Below are 18,968 nucleotides of genomic sequence, written 5' to 3'. Positions count from 1 at the left end.
TCTACAAGAAAAACATTGGAAATAGAATGGTCAGGAGATATAGCAATTTTACCCAAACCTTTGACCAAACCTTGATTTCCATCCCCGAATGTGATAGCTCGTTGGGGATCCCGGTTTTTCTCATATGAGGAGAACATCCTTTTCTCCCCGGTCATGTGGTTTGTGCACCCGCTGTCGAGTATCCAACTTGTGCCCCCGGATGCATAAACCTACAAAACAAGTTTAGTTCTTTGTTTTAGGTACCCAAACGGTTTTGGGTCCTTTAGCATTAGATACAAGAACTTTGGGTACCCAAACACAAGTCTTGGAGCCCTTGTGTTTGCCCCCAACAATTTTGGCAACTACCTTGCCAGATTTGCTAGTCAACACATAAGATGCATCAAAAGTTTTAAATGAAATGGCATGATTATTTGATGCATTAATAGTTTTCTTTCTAGGCAACTTGGCATGGGTTGGTTGCCTAGGTCTAGATGTCTCACCCTTATACATGAAAGCATAATTAGGGCCAGAGTGAGACTTCCTAGAATGAATTTTCTTAATCTTATTCTCAGGATACCCGGCAGGGTACAAAATGTAACCCTCGTTATCCTGAGGCATGGGAGCCTTGCCCTTAAAAAAGTTAGACAAGTTCTTAGGAGGGGCATTAATTTTGACATTGTCTCCCTTTTGAAAGCCAATGCCGTCCTTAATGCCCGGGCGTCTCCCATTATAGAGCATGCTTCTAGCAAATTTAAATTTTTCGTTTTCTAAGTCATGCTCTCTAATTTTAGCGTTAAGTTGTGCTATGTGATCATTTTGTTTTTTAATTAAGGCAAGGTGATCATGGATAGCATCAACATTAATATCTCTACATCTAGTGCAAATGGACACATGCTCAATAGTAGATGTAGAGGGTTTGCAAGACTTTAATTCAATAACCTTAGCATGTAACAAATCATTCTTAGTTCTAAGGTCAGAAATAGTAGCATTGCAAACATCAAAATCCTTAGCTTTAGCAATTAATTTTTCATTCTCATTTCTAAGGCTAGTAAGAGAAATGTTCAATTTTTCAATCCTAGCAAGCAAATTATCGTCATTATTTCTAGGAATTGAAACATTGCAAATATGAGAATCAACCTTAGCTAACAAATTTGCATTCTCATTCCTAAGGTTGTCTATAGTCTCATGGCAAGTACTTAGCTCACTAGACAATTTTTCACATTTTTCCATTGCTAGAGCATAAGCATTTTTAACCTTAACATGTTTCTTGTTTTCCTTGATTAGGAAGTCCTCTTGGGAGTCCAAGAGATCATCCTTTTCATGGATAGCACTAATTAGCTCATTTAATTTTTCTTTTTGTTCCATGTTAAGGTTGGCAAAAAGAATACGCAAGTTATCCTCCTCATTTTTATCATCCTCATCACTAGATGTTTCATATTTAGTGGAGGACTTTGATTTTACCTTCTTTTTGCCGTCCTTGGCCATGAGGCACTTGTGGCCGACGTTGGGAAAGAGGAGGCCTTTGGTGACGGCGATGTTGGCGGCGTCCTCGTCGTCGGAGGAGTCGCTTGAGCTTTCGTCGGAGTCCCATTCCCGACAAACATGGGCATCGCCGCCCTTCTTCTTGTAGTACTTCTTCTTCCCCTTCCTCTTGCCCTTCTTGTCGTTGTCCCTGTCACTATCACTTGATAATGGACATTTAGCAATAAAGTGACCGGGCTTACCACACTTGTAGCAAACCTTCTTGGAACGGGATTTGTAGTCCTTCCCTTTCCGTTGCTTGAGGATTTGCCGGAAGCTTTTGATGATTAGGGCCATCTCCTCGTTGTCGAGCTTGGAGGCGTCAATTGGTTGTCTTCTTGATGTAGACTCTTCCTTCTTCTCCTCCGTTGCCTTGAAGGCCACGGGTTGCACCTCGGATGTGGAAGGCTCATCAAGCTCGTTGATCTTCTTGGAGCCCTTAATCATGCATTCAAAACTAACAAAATTCCCGATGACTTCCTCGGGGGTCATTTGTGTATATCTAGGATTGCCACGAATTAATTGTACTTGAGTAGGGTTAAGGAAAATAAGGGCTCTCAGAATAACCTTAACCACTTCGTGGTCATCCCATTTTGTGCTCCCGAGGTTGCGCACTTGGTTCACCAAGGTCTTGAGCCGGTTGTACATGTCTTGTGGCTCCTCCCCTTGGCGAAGACGGAAGCGACCGAGCTCCCCCTCGATCGTTTCCCGCTTGGTGATCTTGGTGAGTTCATCACCCTCATGCGCCGTCTTGAGTAGGTCCCAAATCTCCTTGGCGTTCTTCAACCCTTGTACTTTGTTGTATTCCTCCTTGCTTAAAGAGGCAAGGAGAATGGTTTTGGCTTGAGAGTTGAAGTGCTCGATTTGGGCCACTTCGTCCGTGTCGTAGTCCTCATCCCCTACGGCTGGTACCTGTACACCATACTCAACAATATCCCATAATCTTTTGTGGAGAGAGATTAGATGACATTGCATCAAATTACTCCACATAGCATAATCTTCACCATTAAAAGTTGGTGGTTTGCCTAATGGGACGGAAAGTAAAGGTGTATGTTTAGGAACGCGAGGGTAGCGTAGGGGGATCTTACTATACTTCTTACGCTCTTGGCGTTTAGAAGTGACGGACGCCGCGTCGGAGCCGGAGGTGGAGGTTGATGAAGTGTCGGTCTCGTAGAAGACCACCTTCCTCATCCTTTTGTGCTTGTCCCCACTCCGATGCGGCTTGTGAGAAGATTTTTCCTTCTTCTCCTTATGGTGAGAAGAGGAAGATCTTTTCTCCTTCCGCTTGGAGGATTTCTTCTTCTTCTCTCTTCTCTTGGTGCGGGACTCTTCCGATGAAGATGAAGTGCTCCCTTGGCTTGTAGTGGGCTTGTCGTCGCCGGTCTCCATCTCCTTCTTGGCGTGATCTCCCGACATCACTTCGAGCGGTTAGGCTCTAATGAAGCACCGGGCTTTGATACCAATTGATAGTCGCCTAGAGGGGGGGTGAATAGGGCGAAACTGAAATTTACAAAAATAATCACAACTACAAGCCGGGTTAGCGTTAGAAATATAAACGAGTCCGCGAGAGAGGGCGCAAAACAAATCGCGAGCGAATAAGTAAGTGAGACACGCGGATTTGTTTTACCGAGGTTCGGTTCTCGCAAACCTACTCCCCGTTGAGGAGGCCACAAAGGCCGGGTCTCTTTCAACCCTTCCCTCTCTCAAACGGTCCCTCGGACCGAGTGAGCTTTCTCTTCTTAATCACTTGGAACACAAAGCTCCCACAAGGACCACCACAAGTTTGGTGTCTCTTGCCTCAATTACAAGTGAATTTGATCGCAATGAAAGAATCAAGAAAGCACGATTTAAAGAAGCCAAGCGACAAGAGCGACAAACAACACACGGATCCCTTTCTCTCTCAAGCCACTAATCACTAATGATCTCTTTTCTCAATTGTGAAACTTGGAGAGATGGAGGCTTTGAATGTGTCTTGGAATGGATTGCTAGCTCTTGTATTGAATGTTGAAGGTTGGAATGCTTGGATGAAGTGAATGGAGGTGGTTGGGGTTGTATTTATAGCCACCAACCACTTCCTAGCCGTTGGGCCATTCTGCCGAGCGCGGACGGTCCGCCCTCCTGGTGCGGACGGTCCGCCCCTGTAGATCAACGGCTGAAAATGCAACGGTCAGCAGTAACGGCTATATCAACGGCTATATTGCATTTAATGCGTCGTCAGATGTCAGACAGAGCCAGTCGCGGACGGTCCGGTCGTGCACCCCGGACGGTCCGCGAGGCCCCCTATAATTCATTTCTCCGAACCCGTTACCTTCGGGTTTTTCGGTTTCTTACCGACCGGACGGTCCGCGCCTAAGGCCGGACGGTCCGCGCGAGGGCTCGGACGGTCTTTGCTTTTCCTTCGGACAGTCCGTAATGGAAACTTGTATTTTTGCATTGGTTCTGTCCGAGAGTCATCCTAGTGTTGCGGACGGTCCGCCGCAAGGGCCCGGACGGTCCGCGCTTGGCCTGTTTTTCCAAAAAGCTTCTCCTGTCCGGAATAATCTACGGTATTCCGGACAGTCGATTTAGCATAGTTATAGATGAACTTTCGGCACCTGTAAAACATATAATCTAGAGCAAACTAGTTAGTCCAATTGTTTGTGTTGGGCGATTCAACCACCAAAACTATTTAGGAACTAGGTGTAAGCCTAATTCCCTTTCAGCTGCCCTTGCACCCATGCTATGGCAAATTTGTTGGAAACTCCAGCAACCCGGCGTAGGAACTCGGGGGCTGCTTTCGCATCCAAGCCACGACCATGTGACAGATGAAGTCAACGACATCTACAAAGGGAAATGTTAAACAAGGTCTAAAACAAGCTCTATAAGGCTAGCTAGAGGATGACTTAATCAAAATTGTTTGAGTAGTTTAATAAGTTGTTGAGTCTTTACACCGCCAACATGGATGATGACATAAAAAGAGCACATAAGTTAGTTTTAAAAAAGTTGAGCAATCAATTACATTTAGATGAGAAAAAATATGAAAGTGGAAAAAGAGAAAGATGGCAATGAGTGGTACTGTATTGATTACTTTACGAAATTATTTTTTAACGGGTTATTCGTTTTTTGCTTAATTGTGTAACTAGATGAATTTTTATTTTAATAAAACGTCATGTTTCATTTTAAAGAAAAAGTCTATAAAAAGTTAATAGCATTGAGGTGGATGTAGCCGAACACAGTGTTTTCAAGTCATCCAACTAATTAAATTAAACGTGGTTAGTTGGACTAATCAGTAATTGGAAGACCCATCGAAGTGATTAACTTGACTAGAATCCTAGTCATCCGATTAGTCGGCGATCAATCGTCCAATTTGGTGTGGAACACGTTAAACATGTTTTTAAATGGGTTTTTGGAGTTGTTGTTGTGCATTTTATGGGTTGCTATTTGGTGCTGCATCTATAGGCTGTAATTGTGGCCTAGGCATCAGCCTTGTCGTCGAGAGCCGACTCTTGTTTGTTCACCTGCAAGCAACGATAAATAGAATCCCTAAACCCAAATGATAATCTCATTCTCAGATAGTGAGTGTGTTTCTTGATGTTATACTTTTCTTGCTCGTTGCCTTGTTGCTACTTGCTATATCAAATGGCATGTGCATTTTATTCTATTTTAGACCCTAAATCGCTAAATACGGAAATTAAAATAGCGTTTTAGTTTCGTATTTGACAATTTAGGTATTAAAATGAAATAAAATATAAGAACTAAACATTACTTTAAAAAACAAACACCCCTTATTTGTCGACGACGAATCACGACTAGTCGACTGATCGGTGGCAATTAGACTTGAAAACATTGGTCAAACATATACTAGAGTCTTACTATAGGTAAAAATTGATGATGGTCAATATTTGACGTGATGGTTGATACGACCTAGCACTGGAATCCGGTTTAAATTGAACATGAATTGCATTTTCTTTCCCCAAAATTTGGACTGACAAGTTAAAAAAACTAGAAAAAAAGACGACAGTCTGATAGATCGGTGCGTGCAAATAAGGGGGGGGGGGGGGGGGGGGGGGGCATAAGTCAGGCTCAAGAGTCAAGTCGAAGCCCAAACGAAAAGAAAAAAAAGCCTGATGTCAGGCTCAATTCAGGGCCGAAATGGCCAAAATAAGGTAATGGTTTTCGGGTCAAACCTGACATGGTACTTGAACAGGTCTAGTGGCATTAACTGATTTAGGGAAATTCACTGTACCTCAAATTCTAAGCATATAAATTTGGCATGAAGAAAACTTCAGTTTTGTGTAATCTGGTTCGGAAACGCACTAAATTTTAGATGTGTAGATCTCAGAATCCTAACCGTTTCTTTAGGCGTTTTCAGGTACTCGATTTTCCAAATGGAAAGAAGAAGAAAAAGTCAGGTCATACCAAAAAAAAAACATTCGAATTATCATCATCACACAAGTCCCATGAAACACTCGTGATGAGGCATAGACCCTCAGCGTACCAAACAAACAATCATCGCAACCTCATTTTTTTTCTGTAGTTTATAAATCCAGCGCCGAGTGGGACGTCAGGAGTGTAATTATTATCTCAACCGTCTCCCCCCGATGGAATTTTTTGTTGTTGTGGTAGGTATCCTGTCAATCGCCCCCGTGATTCGTGCGGCCACTGTGTTAGTTTAGGCAGCGAATTGATTGGGCTATGTTTAATCGACAGTCATGCCGAGATGATGTTGTTTATCATGGAAGCACACCGTAAACTAAAACCGCCAACTGCCCGGCCAATGACGTATTACCCACAGCACCGAGCATGATCGCTTCTCTGTTTTTACTGATCGGTCGGCGTCAATCTTTCGCTGCTGCCGTCGCCAGCAATGTCGTGTTCCTCCGGTCCCTGCGCTTCCAATTTCCCTGGGAAGCGGCTGGCTCGCCCGGATGGAATGATTCCAGATTTCAGGTCCATATCCTCGAAAAGCTGGATATCGGCCGCAGCAAACACCACCACAAACCCCCCGGCGCGCACAGGAGCGCTCGACACGGGGTCGCCAGCGCCGGGCGACCCCTCTCGTCGCCATCACGCCCCAATAATTCACTGCCCACGCCCGCCATCGCCACCACTGGCGTCCGCACCGCAGCCCGCCAATAATAACGCTCCCAAAGCAGAGGCCGAAACCCGCGACGCGCAGCGCAGGGCCAGTGGCGACCTCCAGCTCCAGCTCCAGCTCCACACGCGGGCGCCACCAAGGAGCTGAGCCGAGCCCGGCACTGTCGGCGGCCATGTCCGCGCCGCGTCGCCGCATGGCCACTGCCTCCCCGTCGCTCCGCTTCCTCGGCCTGCTCAAGCAACCCGACGACGCCAGCTCCCAGTCCCACGGCGTCCAGGAGCTGGAGCTCGACGAGCGCGACGTCGTCTGGTCCTCCGGCAGCGCGACCTCCTCGTCCTCGACCTCCGCGGCCTCCTCGCCGTCCCCGACCGCGTCCCCGACCGCCAGCCTCGGGAGGCCGATTTCCGCCTCGTCCCGCCACTTCCCCGCCGGCAGCATGGGGCTGTCCGCGCTCCTCGCCGACGCCGACGACCACCACGCGCCCACCGCGCCCGTCCCGGCCGCCGCGCGCCCGGAGAAGCAGCACGCCCCGCGCCCGTGCCACCAGTCGGCCCCCGTCGCCGTGCCGGCCTGGCCCAAGGCGATGACGGCCGCGGACAGGCGCCGCCGCGAAGCGGAGCTGCAGGCCGCGGACGACGAGGACGACGACGGCGAGCCCGTGGTGCCGCCGCACGAGATGGCCGCGCGGCGCGCTGCGGCGGCGGCGTCGGTCATGGAAGGCGCCGGACGCACACTCAAGGGACGCGACCTCCGGCGCGTGCGCAACGCCGTGTGGCGCACCACCGGCTTCCTCGACCTGTGAAAAAGGACGTTCCTTGCCTTTGGAGGTTTCGTTTCGTTCGTTCGCTGGCCACGTCACTCCACTCCACTCCACTTGAGCTGCCTGCCTCGGATCGGACGGACCTTGGCCGCTGGGCAGCTTCTTCTTGCGTAGCGTAGTGCTGTGCCAGCTGCTAGGCACTGAAAAAAGGTGGGAGTTTCCTTACTAGGTTTGGAGTACTACTAGGGGCGTTATATATTGAGCTAAATTTGCTGGGGAAGTAGCCGCAGGTGCTTCGGTATTTTCATGTAAGAGAACTGCTGTGATCAGTCTGCAACTAGTATGTTTTAAGATGTCTGCAACTCTTTGGCAAAGAATTTTCTCTGGAGATGATGCAGCATGCCACTGCTAAACCTGTGGTCTAGTGTGCAGCAGAACAGATGTGATGTGTTCATAGCTTTTGTATTCCACTGTGGCTAATAGAGTGCCTTTTTTAAACTCTACTACTGTACTAAGTATACTAGCAAGGTCGTCGGTGCAATTGCAAATAGCGCGCGGTATTTAGAGTTTTATCACTTCATAATGTTTTCTTGTAAATAGTTTTGTTAGTTGGTTTATTTGTTTATATATTTTTTCTATCACCGTTTGTCTCCACATACCATCGACATAAACTTTATGTCCTACTTTACGGTCTCTCTTCTTCTTTTTTCTCCCCACTTCTATCTCATTCATACAGTTTCCATCGAGACTAAATCATGGTGGCATTCGGTTTTCAGTTCTTGAGCTGCATGTCCCAGTGTAACTACTATCATTGTCGATCAAATTATTTACCTCTTTTCTTTATTATTGTATATTTATTTTTCGCCATTATATATTTACCTTCTTGTGAATCCCATAACAAGCCTTTTATCCTATATAGACGATCATTAGATTCATCAAAATATGATCATATATATCTATTGTAATCACTTCTACCTCAAGCAGCCACTGGCCAGTCCCATCACCACCATATCATGGTCCATTGACACCTGAAGCCCTTTGAAACATACTACGAAACCACCGTGATCATTAGAGTCGACGTGTATGTTTGTTTCCCCTTCATCGATCTCGATAGTGATGCTATAACTCTCTGGCTAGAAATACAGAGATCGAAAAAGTGAGTCGGCGAGCTTTGGGATATAAATTATATAAGAACTCACAAGGGTCTCTTTTTAAGGCCTCCTGGCTCTAGTTCCTCTGGAAACCGTTTCGGCTCAGACTTCTTGAATTTTGTAGAGGAGATGAAACCATTTTGCAATTTGTTTGACAAAACAACTTCTCCTGTGTTTTTGAATGGTGTATGTGGAAAACGTCGGAGGAGCCGGTAGAAGCCACATTTTTTTGTGTCCTGCCTCCCATCAATAAAACGGCTCCGGCTCTTGAAGAGCTCCCGACGAGAAGTCGTTTTTTATGTGACCGTTTGGTAGGGCTTTACGATAAGTTCGAGCTAGAGCCATCAAAAGAGTCATACCAAAGAGGCACTAATCCTACTTGTATCGAATAATATAATAGAGATGTCCAAATTCCAAATAACTCGTCCATATTAGTATATCTGTTTGCACGGATGCTTTCCTTGGCGCACGATTTTTTGGTCAAACTTGGATAGTAGTGTGGGAAGGGGGGACGGGTGGGGAAGAGGGGGGAGTATGGGAAACCTAACTTTAATTTAGGGTTGAGATTTGTATTAATAGATTCAGGTTGTTGGGTCCGGACTATTACACATGGGTATGACCGTAATTACAAAGAGCTAACCATAAACCTTAAACGGGTACAAGTAGGATGTTAGTACTCAATTATGACATCATTTCCCCAAGGAGCTTTAAGTGGAACATTCCTAAAATGGCGACACATCGATAGGGACGGCGACAAGCCGCGCTAGTGCCAAGGAGGCGATACAGCGACAACCCTCATGCTCGGTGAAGGAACTCGCGGTAGACAACAGACGTCACGGGAGGGTGAGGTCGCGCATGCGATCGGTTGGCCATACCGACGTGACAACAATGGTGATGTCGATGTCTATGGCAGAACCTCTCAATCAGTAGTGGCGACGATGAACTGGCGGAGATCGATGTGTCATTGGAGAGGCGCATAAACAGAATGTGGGCGTTCGTAGAACGTCGCTAGCCACGCCATGCGGCACAGTCGGAAAAAGATGAAGGAGTCGATGTTGTCGAAGCCAATGTCGATGACGCGTGAGCCGACGGGCGATGGATGATGGAGGCGCAAACCCGATCTCTGGCAGGAAAAAAACGAAAAGACGCAACAACAACAACAACAACAACATATCTTGTAAATCACTGGGTAACCCGCGCGACAGTGGAGGTCGCATCCGCCTCCACGTCGGGGATTCAGCCCCATCACAGCCGCCACCACGACGACGTGCAATGGGCCAGATCCACTTGGGCTAGTCGATGGGAAGGTGGACATAGGCCGCCGCCGAAGCTTTGATGGTGAGTTCCGATCTGGTGATGTGCTTGACGACGCGACGACGAACGCAGCAGATCAGATGGATCCGCGGTGTATCCCACGAGGACGCCGCTCCCGGTGGATAGCGATCTCCCCGAAGGCGGCGGCAAACAAAGATCAAATCTAGACTTGTGATACCATGTAAGGAGAATATATAAGAGTACATGGTTTGAAGAGCAAAAATGTTATTCTAGAGATAAGGAAAAGGAATGTTATCCTAGATAAAGGAAGGTTATCCCGAAATTACAATTAAATCTAAACTAACTATATCAGAAGTTATCTAATATAATCTAACCTGAATAATATACTCTAACAGTGTAGTCTGTACCAATCGACCGCACAAGGAGATGCAAAATCACTAGGACCCTAGGCTACTGGTTGTAGCCTAGTAGGCCAAAGATTCCGCGACACCCTGCGCCATCCATCGGTAAACCTCTCGGGCCATTCAGAGTTCTGACGCCTTTTAGTAGGGAGCAAGTCTGAACGATGCCCATCTCCAACCAGCGAAACGTCCGATGGGCGTCGATCCACGCCGAGCGGTTTGCGTGCCGCTGCTGCTGGCAACTCGCGAGATGCTCCGGACCCATCACCCCTTTCACGCGCCATCGTCATCTGGACAGCGACGTGCGCGGAAAGCACCAAGGGGCGGACGAAACGGAAACCTAAACTGATCACTTTACTGTATTGTTTTCGGCACAATCCGTGGGACGCTTGCCTTGTTTCCAGATTGTTTTCTCGAACAAGTCTTGGATCAGATAGAAGGCACTTTCATGTCTGCTCAAGTGCCCATGGTATTCCCCTGAACTTTGATCAATTCTTTTTTTTTAAAAAAAAAGGGGGTCATCAAGATTTACGGCCGGTCTCAGATTAGTATCATTAGATACATGATTGGACATATTTTTTATAGTATGATCATTTTATGTTAAACTTAAGTTAGTTTGGTTTGTACGGATTGTAGAGATTGATTTCTCTAGAGATAGAAGGGGTACTATTTTACTGTCTTCTTTACTTGGACTAGCGACGTAGATATGAGCTACTGGATATTGACAGGGAAATAAATAGTGACGGAGAGGGTGACCGCTGAGGGTCCCCCACTCACACTCCCCCTGATACAACCTGGAGGGTCCACTCCGTTTGTTGGGCTTGAGAAAGAGCCAAGTTGAGATTCTTATCCTCCAAAGATTTCACTAATTTTTCTGTTCTGATGGGACCAAATGTCCCGCTTTTTCTCGGAAAATGAATGATCAGATGTAGAGACAACGACAGGAACATGTGGAATGTTCAGCGACGACCCTTTTTTTTATGTAAACAATGTTGAAGGTTATCGTCGTGCTATGATATCATCATTAAAGTATCGAACATAGGCAGCTGATTAGTGAAAAGAGTTATGGATGGAGTGAGAGACGTAGGTTGATTGTACGCTAATTCTGCTTGCAGCACATAGACCATTTATAGAGGTTTGAGATTGTGGAATTCTCTATATTCACCCGAGTACGATGGATTGATGAAAAAAAAAGACGAAGAAGGTTACAAACTCATATATCAACTGAGCAATTGACCTCCTAGCTCTTCCTTCTCCTTTTGATTTTTGGTTTTAGAGAGAATTATAGACTAAAGGTTCTCATTTCATCTTTATGTCTGCCTTTTAAAAGTTAGTCATATTTAATTTATTTAGCCATATCAGGGATTAACGGGTGCAGTGTACATCAATTCACACATATGGTCACTCAAAACATTATTTTACACCGTTTTATACTGTATATTTTGTTGTTTGTAGAGTGTAGTTTGAATATAGGTATGAGTATGTGTAAGCTGTTGAAGATAGTCTTATACGTGCTTTACTCCTCCTTTTTATAGACTAAGGGAAGAAAAGGGTTATGTGTTTGTTGAGTTCAAGCTCCATCGAGCGAAGGTTCAACAATTCATATCTTGTCATGATCATGGGGTTCTACGGAGTGGTATGCCCTAGTCGTACCACAATATGTTGGACATGCCTCATTGTAGGGGTAATTATAACTTGCAGTAGAGGCAGATATAAAAAATCTTGACCTGTAGGGGTAAGAAAACCCTGGGTATTATCTTTTTTTCTCTCGAAAGCGCAGGAGAACTGCGCGATAATATATTGAAGAAGAGGAACAGATATAAGAAACAAACTAGAGGTCCCTATGACAGCCAATAGGAGGCATACAGAAATAAATCCATGTCTAAAAAACTAACAAGAACTACCACAGTGATAGCTAACTAGTAGGGAGGCCCAGAATGGGGCAGTAAGCAAAGACTTCTTTGCACCAGCCATCTCCCAAAGGTCAACCTCTAACCCAACTCTTCTAATAGCAAACCTTACACAGATTGATAATACCCCTTAAACCTGTGTCCCACCCATACATAGCGACACTATATCACATATGAGAATAATCGGGACCAAGACCGAGACCGATCTAAGGGAAGTCGAACTTAGAATCTTAGGAGTGCTATTCAGACTATCTAATCAACTCATCTAGGGGCCCTTTTGCGGTAGAGGCAGGTGTGACCGATCCACGTCATTGGATACGACGTAATTGATAATCAATATAGTCATCTATACTTTATAATACTTTACAGTACCCTGACGCGTTCAAGCATGGCTATACGGACGATGACACATATCAAATAGTGGTCTTGCGTATGCCTGCTACCTATATCGGGGCAACAATACACCTATTTAACCATAACATTGCCCATCATATTAAACATGATAGAAATGAGCCTTATCAAGATAACCACTACCACGAGGTTGACGGGTTGGGTTTGAACATAGTGTTATACCTTTAGGATGCGTCCTACTCTAGGGATAGAGGTCATCTATATTCTTTACTTTACATGTGCTCCCATACCGAATTGAAAACTTTATTGTCCTCATGAGGCGTCGAGTCCAGGAGGGTTTCAGGACCGAATCATTCGTAATAACTCATAGGCCGGGGGTTCAAAGATTTGGGAGCTCGTACAGAGCCCTAGAAGCCCTAGACATCCGAGAGAGTTCTAAGTTTAGGAACGTCCAAAGTAAGTATATATAGGATGTTTGGTTTGAGAAATGAACTAGTCTATTATCTTCTTACTGCTCACTTTTTTTACTTGTTTGTGAAATGGAATGAGTTGATCCATCACCATCTTATTTCTCATAGTTAATTAGTTAATACTAATATTAGGAATAGTATCATCCCACCAAATTTGATAACCCATGATGCACCACCTTATTTTGAATGGAATAATGGCCTCAAATTTTGGCCGTTCTTATGGACTGCAATAATTGAGACAACCTTATGGGTCATTGGAGCCTATGATATAGCAGTCCTGTACAAACGACAATAGTTGAGACAACCTTACATGTCCTTAAGGCTCTAAAAGATTTAGACCTTCGGTCTAATGACCTCTACCTTAGCTAGAGCCAAGGTAGGTCCTCAGAAATGTACAGGGACAGATCCAAAACAAAATATAAGTGAGGGTATATTTAAAAGAACGAGCACTAAAATATCAGAGCTGTGGTATTTAAGTTAGGTTGATTAGGAAACCGTATAGTAAAAATCTAAGCTCACTATCTGCAACAGAGAAATCTATTTGCAACAGAGAAATGAGTGGGGCGGTTGGGCCCTCACTCAGGCTTATGTACGTCCGCCCCTGGGAATGTAGGCCCTGAGAATATGTATCTGACAATAGCGAGGCCTCTATTAATTTCTTCTATCGAGGTTTTTGAAAAGGCAAGCATCTGAGGATATAGCCTTCTCCGGATGCTGACAAATGTATCATTGGATTGTTCTTGTTGAATGGTTACATTTCTTCTTCACAGAACGTGTTTAATATACATAACCATATATGTACCTTTTGCTAACTATTCATAGGCATACATCACCTGATGATTTTGTTTATGATAAAAGGACGCAGCAGATGATTTTACAATTGTATCAGATGCCTGACCAAGATGCCTCTTACTACATTGCATCTTGTGAATCCAAGTTATGGCAAAGACATACATAAATATATACATGATTTGCTAACCATTCATGCAAGATTTGACTGCATTTTTCTTTTACCAAAACCAGCTGTGATTGACAATAGGGTCAGCTGTCTTTGGAAGATGGTTTGTATACTGTAGCTTGTGGTTCCATATTAAACTATAGGGGTGGGGGTACAACCTATGGTGCAAAATTTTGGCTACTGCTAGCTCTTGCATCCATCCATTACCACTGGGGTGAAATTCTCAAACTTACCATTGCTCTAATGTGATGTATCATCTTGCATATGATAAATTTTACAGGGGTACCACATTACGTCATTATATGTAGGTAACATCCAGATAGGCACTGCATCTTTACCTACCTGCATGTATCATATCCCAGCTAATTAATAACAAACTTGGCATGCCAACAGCTTCTCCGATTGGACATGGAACTGTTCTCAGATGTCGAGCATTTTGTTACTCTAGTGTGAAGACCTGAATGCCATGCACAATGGTGGACTGATCTTGGCCAAGGCAAGCAAGGATTCAGGGAAGATCCAAAGCCCATCGCCACATATCAACCCAGATGCAACTGCTGGCACCATTAAAGATGCTTTACTTCTGTCAATGATGTGCCAGATGAAGACCATCAAGCTCCCCACACACATGTCGATGGCAAAGCTCGCACCAACTAGGAAGGGAACCCCCATTGCCATTGGTAATGGAACCCATTTGCCGTACTTTGGTGGCAAGAGGTCCCTCATCAGATTGGCTGCCACTGCAAATCCAAAGAATCCGTAGCACAGCTGCAAACAATGCAGGGGCAGAGCAGAGAAGCCCTGGACACCAAGAATTGCCATATTGCGGTAGATTAGAGCATATGGTGCCTTCCAGTACCCATCAGGGTTTCCAATGTCAAAAGCCTTGTAGAACAGTAAAAATGTCAGTGGTCCAATGACACAGCCCATGGCAGTGCCAATAGCCTGAGCAATAATCATTGATCTAGGTGATGTTAATGTAAGATGTCCAGTCTTGAAGTCATGCATCAGATCAGCGGATATTGACACCAGTGATTTCACCAAACCACAACCCACTAGGCCAGCTACAACACCAGAGTCCTTCCCAGCCCAGGCCGCAAGAATAAAGAGCGCGACCTTTCCATAATTGTAGGCCATGTTGATATCAGTAAGGCCAGCACCATAGGCATTGCAGAAACCCAATGCCGGGGCCAATAAGTATGCTATAATAACATAGTACCATTTCATCTCATGGAACATCAAGGGAATGGCAAACACAGCAACAGCTGATAGTGCAAGATATCCAGAGTAGGCTAGCCATGTGGGGATACTGTCTCTTGTAAAAATCTCATTGCGCTGAATTTCATCAAGCACTGGAATGTCTTCCTCTAGAAATAGGATGAGACCCACATAAGATCATATTCACATTTAAAAAAAAAATATTCACAGGAGTTAGTCAGACTATTCACCTTTCTTTGCATTCTTCAGTCTTGATCTGCCAAGTAGACTCTTAACAGTGAATGCAACAACCTTAACAAAATTGTAAAGACCATCGCCCAAGAGGAGCGCTATGCAGATGAAGGCCTAGAAAATAAGGTGTGTAAGACATGACTTATAGATTTGCAATAACAAAATGGAACTGTCAACCGACCTTGTAACCTTGCAGGCTTCTCATGCTGCTTTCTGGCATATCTGCAGGATACCAATCCCCTTTCAAATCACTGACCAGTGGCCACATTATTCCCCATGAGAGAAGTGCACCAAGAAGGAGAGATAGATTAACGAGGTGAGAGCAAATCATCCCAGCGCCAACATATGTTAGACTGAAATCGAAGAAAAATCTGAAATGCAAGAAGCATATATGTCAGGTGAAATTTTTACTAGTCAGGAACTAATTTGAACCACTAATGAACCAAAAGACTTGTGTTACGTTTGTTTCCAAGCTCTAAGTCCAAAAGTGGGAAACTGTGAAAACCCACAGTTGTCTCCACCTGAGTAAAACCACTGGAAGAAGCTCCAAAAGAAGCTGATTGCAAAGTATTTTGTGAACCCATTCACTTGCTGCCTATTTTGAACATACACAAAAAACTATTCAATAGATTGAAATTTTATTTGAATCTGCAGGTTGAGTTATGCGAGAGAACGACATACTTTGCCGTTGCATCTCCATGAGTTGTGTGGAATCCATTTATAAGAACAGCTGTTGCAGTACCACTTGGGTAAGTTAATTTGTAGTCAATTATCATGATCTGAAATGGTACAACGTCAGTAGCAGATTTCCACCATCCACTTACACCAAACAGCCTAACAAATTCTAGAAGTTCTTGAAATAGAATGCGTAAATTCTAGGCGCTCAGAGGAACTGGGTCGACTTTGTGCATGTGCATGAGCTTATCAACTTATGGATGTGTGGTGGACGGTGCTACTACTTGTTAACTTTTATTCAGCCAACACTGGCTGTAAAACAATGTAATAATTGCAGCTCTATGCATCTATGGACGCAGAAGCCACAGTACTATTTATTCCAAAAGGCCAAAAATGAAGGCAAGGATATGAGATTGACGTTTGTTTAGTTATATTTCTAGTGGAGTAAAGCTAAATGCCTAAATCGCTATTCAAAGTTGTAGTAATTAGTATATCCTCACATTTTAAAATATGCATTCCATTTGACAATGTATACCTCAATCCACAAACAAATCAGCTAGCATTCAGTATGGAGAAACGAGTGGCTTGGATCGTTTGTTTTTTCCTTTTGCATCACCAGTCATCATCAAACCATACTTGCTTGACATAAGTGGCTACATTTAGCTGGTTAAACAACTAAGCTGACCCTTGCGACAGTGTTGACCGCATAATGTAGCAACGAAATTCAATCAGCAGACGGTGCCCAGTAGGGACAATAAGGAAAACATCAATCAAATGTTCGAAATGGTGAAATACTACCCATTCTGCCAGAGTGAAGTGGCTAACTTTATAAATCCAAAAAAATTTGCCCCCCCCCCCCCTATACGAGGAACCCCTATCCAAACCTGAAATAAGCTGACGTGCACAAACCCAGAAGATAACAAGACAAATGTTAAGTCTCACGCATGAGTGCATGACACAAATATAACCTGTTTTAAAAGAAAAAAGAGCACCATGGTGGAAAGATAAAAATTGCTTATTTTACTTCTTACCGGAGGATCAACATTTTGACGGGCAATAATAGGGGAACGGAACGAGATTGGTGTAGAAAGGTAATGTCGCAGTTGTCGATTTCTTGAGAATAAATAAGAGAGCTCAGTTTACCGACCTTCCTTAGAGGTATTAGCGCAACAATCCCGACGAAGCTTACGGCGAAGAGGAAGCCGGTCATCCAGCCAATGCCAGGCTCCTTGTAGCTTCCCGGAAGGTTGCCTTCCGTGTCCTCCCCAGCCATCTCGTAGGTCCTCTTGTTCAGAGCAAGCAAGAAGGAGCCAAACCCACCTGCGGCAAAGAAACTCCGACAGTTCACCAAACCAAGGTCTCCACGGACAAGAACGGAAGATTCAGTCGCAAGACTCGGCACGCCTCTTACCTCCGACGGCGATGCTGTAGCAGGCGACGGCGCATGTCTGGACGACGGTGTTCTCCTGGCGGGTGAACGGGCGCGTAGCGACGCCGAAGCGGGCGAGCGCCTGCGTCCACCCGCGGAGGATGACGAAGGCGATGAGCGCGGCGGAGACGTTGAGCGTGGGGACGAGCCCTGTGGTGAGGCCCAGCTTCATGACGATGACGCTGTACATGGCGCCGACGGCGAGGCTCGCCACCATCCCGCGCGCCGTCAGCTGGTCCCGCCACGGCGGCGCGCGCCCCGCGCTGCGCGCTTCGCCCGCCTCGGAGTCGCCGTCCAGGCAGACGGCCGCCTCCGCTTCCTCCTCGTGGCCGTGGCCGTGGCCCCCGCCGCCCCGCGCGTGCGCCATAGCCAGCTCGAGGCGCGGCGGCGGCCTGTGGTGTTGGTGTTGGTGTTGCCGCCTCCGCCCCTCCTGCTTCATGGCGGAAAGGTTTTCGCAGCGTCAGATTCGTGCCCGTGGGGATTGAGATTCGGATGCGGATGCGCCGGAGGAGGGAGTTGGTGAATTAAAAAGAGGAAGCCTAGCATGCCAGTGAGTTCTATCTTGGCCGTGGGTGAAGAAGAAAGAGTACGGGGGTGTCAGTGAGTTGGTGAGTTTATGAACACGAGTGTGATCTTGCCAAGGACCAGATCATCAGAGCAGGCAATCCGTGGAGCAAGAAAATAACTTGATGAAGAATCCATGGAATTTATTTTTGAGAAAGTTTCATCGAGAGAAAGATAGGAAATATCTCGCCACACCTGGGCTCCGCTTGCTCCAGCCAGAAGGACAACACACAGCACTGAGCCAGTGACAGAGGAAGAAATGTGGAGGTCACCGAAAAGAGGGGGAAATGATGGACAAACAGGAGGAGCATCTCCGATTTTGACAGGCCAATACGAGTGATTCCATACCTGGGTGCTGCTTCAGTATGAGGTGCTGCTCCTCGTCAGCAAGGGCGAGCAATTGCGCAAGAAACTCGACGCAAGAACTAAAGCTAAAAATAAGCAAGGGAGAAGAACCATCGTCAGCACACAATGAGATGCTGGAGTTCCGTGCAAGAAACACTTGGGCACCCGGTCCCCCGGACGAGCGGATGGGGTTAATTTCTGTTCACCACAAAGATAAAATTGAAGTCAAAACGGATAACATCATAACAACATGGGTGAAATACCCCGCTATATCGAACATCGATGATTTCAAGAAATTTATTGATTACTAGTGGCGTGGCAGTACTACATGACAAGAAGACGTTTAGACGTTGCCTAACATGTACGAACGCCAAAGCTAGAGATGGCGATGGGATTTCCACGCGAAATTCTTGCATTATAGAATAGGGATGCAGAAGTTTCTTCTTCCTAAAGGATCGTGAACGGAAAATTTTCTCCCCATATGGATAAATGTGGACGGAAAGCATTCCCCATCTTATTGACCATAGAGACCCATTAAATTTACATATAACGATGTGTTCATATAACGATTAATATGTTAATTTTAATATACGCGTAATGATTTTTTACATCTAATAATGTATAAGTGGCAATATTTTACATTAATAATAGAA

General features: G+C 45.3%; 2 protein-coding genes and 1 long non-coding RNA gene across 7 annotated transcripts; 1 reads left to right on the top strand and 2 right to left on the bottom strand.

Moving 5' to 3' along the window:
- The first annotated feature begins 6,490 nt into the window (after positions 1–6,490).
- On the top strand, positions 6,491–7,839 carry LOC100276169 (uncharacterized). Its single transcript, NM_001279363.1, has one exon. It carries the CDS (start codon positions 6,750–6,752, stop codon positions 7,377–7,379), a length of 630 nt encoding a protein of 209 aa, NP_001266292.1. The 5' UTR covers positions 6,491–6,749; the 3' UTR covers positions 7,380–7,839.
- A 1,271-nt stretch (positions 7,840–9,110) lies between these two features.
- Positions 9,111–10,486, bottom strand: LOC111590867 (uncharacterized). The gene is made up of 2 exons (XR_002750004.1): positions 10,138–10,486; positions 9,111–9,965 (listed from the first exon to the last, which is right to left on the bottom strand). It is a non-coding gene; the product is annotated as an uncharacterized lncRNA (long non-coding RNA).
- Positions 10,487–13,607: 3,121 nt separating this feature from the next.
- On the bottom strand, positions 13,608–18,756 carry LOC100382320 (Metal-nicotianamine transporter YSL2). 5 transcript variants are annotated; one of them, XM_008670110.4, is made up of 8 exons: positions 18,166–18,756; positions 17,389–17,839; positions 17,125–17,297; positions 15,984–16,081; positions 15,763–15,897; positions 15,484–15,673; positions 15,302–15,416; positions 13,608–15,220 (listed from the first exon to the last, which is right to left on the bottom strand). In XM_008670110.4, exons 2-8 carry the CDS (start codon positions 17,771–17,773, stop codon positions 14,298–14,300), a joined length of 2,019 nt encoding a protein of 672 aa, XP_008668332.1. In that variant the 5' UTR covers positions 17,774–17,839; positions 18,166–18,756; the 3' UTR covers positions 13,608–14,297. The 5 variants fall into 5 exon arrangements, with proteins under 5 accessions (XP_008668332.1, XP_035820791.1, XP_020403436.1 ...); XM_035964898.1 differs by having other exon boundaries at positions 18,319–18,756; XM_020547847.3 differs by having other exon boundaries at positions 17,389–17,836; positions 18,319–18,756.
- Between the last annotated feature and the right edge of the window lie 212 nt (positions 18,757–18,968).

This window comes from Zea mays, chromosome 2 (assembly GCF_902167145.1).
Source record: "Zea mays cultivar B73 chromosome 2, Zm-B73-REFERENCE-NAM-5.0, whole genome shotgun sequence".
NCBI lineage: Eukaryota > Viridiplantae > Streptophyta > Magnoliopsida > Poales > Poaceae > Zea > Zea mays.
This window is presented reverse-complemented; position numbering and strand designations above follow the sequence as displayed.